Source organism: Pteropus alecto, unplaced genomic scaffold (assembly GCF_000325575.1).
Source record: "Pteropus alecto unplaced genomic scaffold, ASM32557v1 scaffold131, whole genome shotgun sequence".
NCBI classification, from domain to species: domain Eukaryota; kingdom Metazoa; phylum Chordata; class Mammalia; order Chiroptera; family Pteropodidae; genus Pteropus; species Pteropus alecto.
The window spans coordinates 1,386,875-1,389,569 of record NW_006434709.1 but is presented as its reverse complement, the minus strand read 5'-3'; the positions used below and the strand labels follow the sequence as shown (position 1 = coordinate 1,389,569).

Below are 2,695 nucleotides of genomic sequence, written 5' to 3'. Positions count from 1 at the left end.
CTTTCCTCATTCTCCACAAGGAACTAACCTGGGCGGGTAGTAAAAGCTGAAAGTCCCTTCTTTGGTCAAAGAAAGCCTCGAGGGCTTTTCTCTTTCCCCAGAGACTTCTAGTTACTCCTGGTGAGGGCATCGTCTCACAAGTGCAGCCTGTCTACGTGACGGTTTCTGTGCGTACATGTGACTTTTTGTCGTTGCCAGGCAGGTGTTAAGTTGAACGTTGTAACTTTCTTGAGGCCCTACTACCCACCTGGCTCCGGGACAGGGTTCTGCGAGACGCCTTGAATTTGTCACTGTGTGCCACACCACTTAAGTCTACGTGGCTCATTAACAGTGCGCACGCGCGAGGCGGGGTTGTCGGTAACTTCCGGGCACTGAGGGGCGGGCTGGGGAGTAACACGTCTAGCTGGTCCGTTTTGGACACCCTTTCTGGCTCCTCCGCTTAGAATCTGGTGTCCATTTCTGGAAGCAGAGTCCAGGAGGTGAGGAGGAACTGGCAGCGTCCGGAAAAGCCGCCGAGGACCTCACTAGCTCACCCCGAGGGAGTCGCCGGGACAGGGGAGGCCTGGGGCAAGCGGCGGCTCGCGTCGCCTCGCGCACGCGCACTCGGAGTCCGCTGGACTGCGCGGGCGTTCACGTGACGCGGGGCGGTGCCGGGTGGGTGGGTGGATGGGTGGGTGAGAGGGAGGGAATTGCTCGAGGGAGGGAAGCAAACCGCGGGATCGGCGGCGGTAGCAGCAGCATGGCCGCGCTCTACGGGGGTGTAGAGGGGTGAGTGCAGCCTGGCGGAGGGAGTCCGGGAGGGCCGGCCCGAAAGCAGCTTGTGCCACCCGAGGGCGGGACTGAAGGAAGGCCTTGGACAGGATGGTGGCCTTCTGCTTCAGGGTCTGTCCACTTCGGGCTTTTAGGCTGCGAGGCCTTGCAGAGGAGGGTCGTGTGCACGCGCGTCGGTGCCTTTGCGCGCGCGGGGGTGTGCTTTGCAGGGGCTCTGCGGGTGCCACGGCCACACCCCGGGGTGGGGGTCCTTTGTGTTTCACGGCGGAACCACGCCCCTTTCTCCCACGAAACACTCACTCTTCTGTCCCTTGCTGGAGATGCTCCTTTTTCCCATTGCTCACCCCAGAGAGAGTTTTGCAGAACAGGTGTCAGGTGCGAAGTTGCTGGACTCCGGGTGGGGAGTGGGAGTGTGGTGAAGCCCCGGCAAGAAGATGTTTGCTACTGAAGGGTATCAGGGAGCTGGAGCAGCTGCGAGCCAGAGTGCTAGGTTGTCCTGATGCCTGAAACTCCTCCATTCTTGTTGGCACTCCAGGCTCCTAACCCTGAATGGAGACCTCTGTTATTCTTGCCTTTTACCTGCTCAAAAACTTGTCTACTGGACTTTTTGTAATAGCTCTTCCCTTCGGTATGAATATGGGCAAGACTTGTGCCCACTCTAGGCTTCAGTTACCACATGTGTATTGAGTGAGTAGAGAGATGAAGGAGATGATTGCCAAGTCCCCTGCCAGTGACAACATTCTGTTAATCTGGATGTGTCAAATCAGGATTATAGAGAGTGGCTTTTGTCTCAGCCAGGACATTTGAATCTGAGATTGGATTATTTCTATGGCAGCCACGTCTTATGCTGACTCACCACCCCAACGCCTTTTTTTCACACGCATTGTTAAGGCTGATCTCCCCCATCCTGTATCTATTGACCTTTTGTAAAACTAAGTACAGGAGTTTCCGTGTTGAACTTGCCACCTCATGCATTAACTACTTGAAATGCCTTGTCATTTCTGAGTTTGATCACCAGGTCTTCAGTGTCCTCTTCTGATATAACTAAAAGTACTGATCAATAAAGAAACATATCACACCACCACAGACCTCCCTCACTGTTTACCCCAATAATAAGCATTCGACAGTTTAGTTGCATAAGCGGGTATAAACTCTCCCTGCCATCTGATCAGTATTTCTTATAAGGATGTCTTCAAGACCTTGGCAGCTGGAGTTGGATCTTGAAAGGCAGCTTTAGCTTTCATAAGAAGCAGAGAGATGAGGCATTCTCTTTAGTCATATTTACTGAGTGTTTTCCTGTGCTAGATATGAGGGCAAATGATCTGAAGCTTGTAGTCTAGTGAGAGGCAGACAAGAAAACAACTGAACACCCTCTTCATACAGAGGAATCCTTAAGAGATGGGGAGCACTAACTTGGCTTAACTAGTGGAGCTATGGGGGTGAACCACACATCAGAGGTTTCAAGGACTGGATAATGTGTAAGTAAGGCCTTGCAGGATACGTAGGACATACCCAAGGGAAACCAAACAGCGCCTATGTTTCCGTTCAACAGCACAGCAAACACCAAACCATAGAGATGGGTTTGGGAACGGTGATTGGGTTTGCTGAAGTAGTTTCCATCATGCTGGGCTCTTGTCAGGGACTACACAAAAAAAGCCGTACCTTGTAGGGTTTTCTGAGCAAGACTGAGTGCCCCCTTGTGTTCTGTAGGGGAGGAACACGGTCCAAGGTCCTTTTACTCTCAGAGGATGGGCAGATCCTGGCAGAAGCAGATGGACTCAGCACAAACCACTGGGTAAAAGCTATATTGAGGGGACCATTAGGCTTGGTTGTGGTTTTATTCTCTAACTCCTGTTGTGGTGGTGGCTGGGGCTCACATAAGCAACCCGTAGGGGCAGCATAGGTTTGCAAGCCTGTAACTCCT

The 2,695-nt window shown here is 52.7% G+C and overlaps 1 protein-coding gene across 1 annotated transcript in view; it reads left to right on the top strand.

The window, feature by feature from the left end:
• Positions 1-666: 666 nt before the first annotated feature.
• Positions 667-2,695, top strand: part of NAGK (N-acetylglucosamine kinase) — a 10,937-nt gene continuing 8,908 nt past the window's right edge. The window contains exons 1-2 of the mRNA XM_006909504.3: positions 667-768; positions 2,482-2,566. Of these exons, the coding sequence (XP_006909566.1) occupies positions 740-768; positions 2,482-2,566 (114 nt within the window). The 5' untranslated portion in view covers positions 667-739. The remainder of the gene's footprint in view (positions 769-2,481; positions 2,567-2,695) is intronic.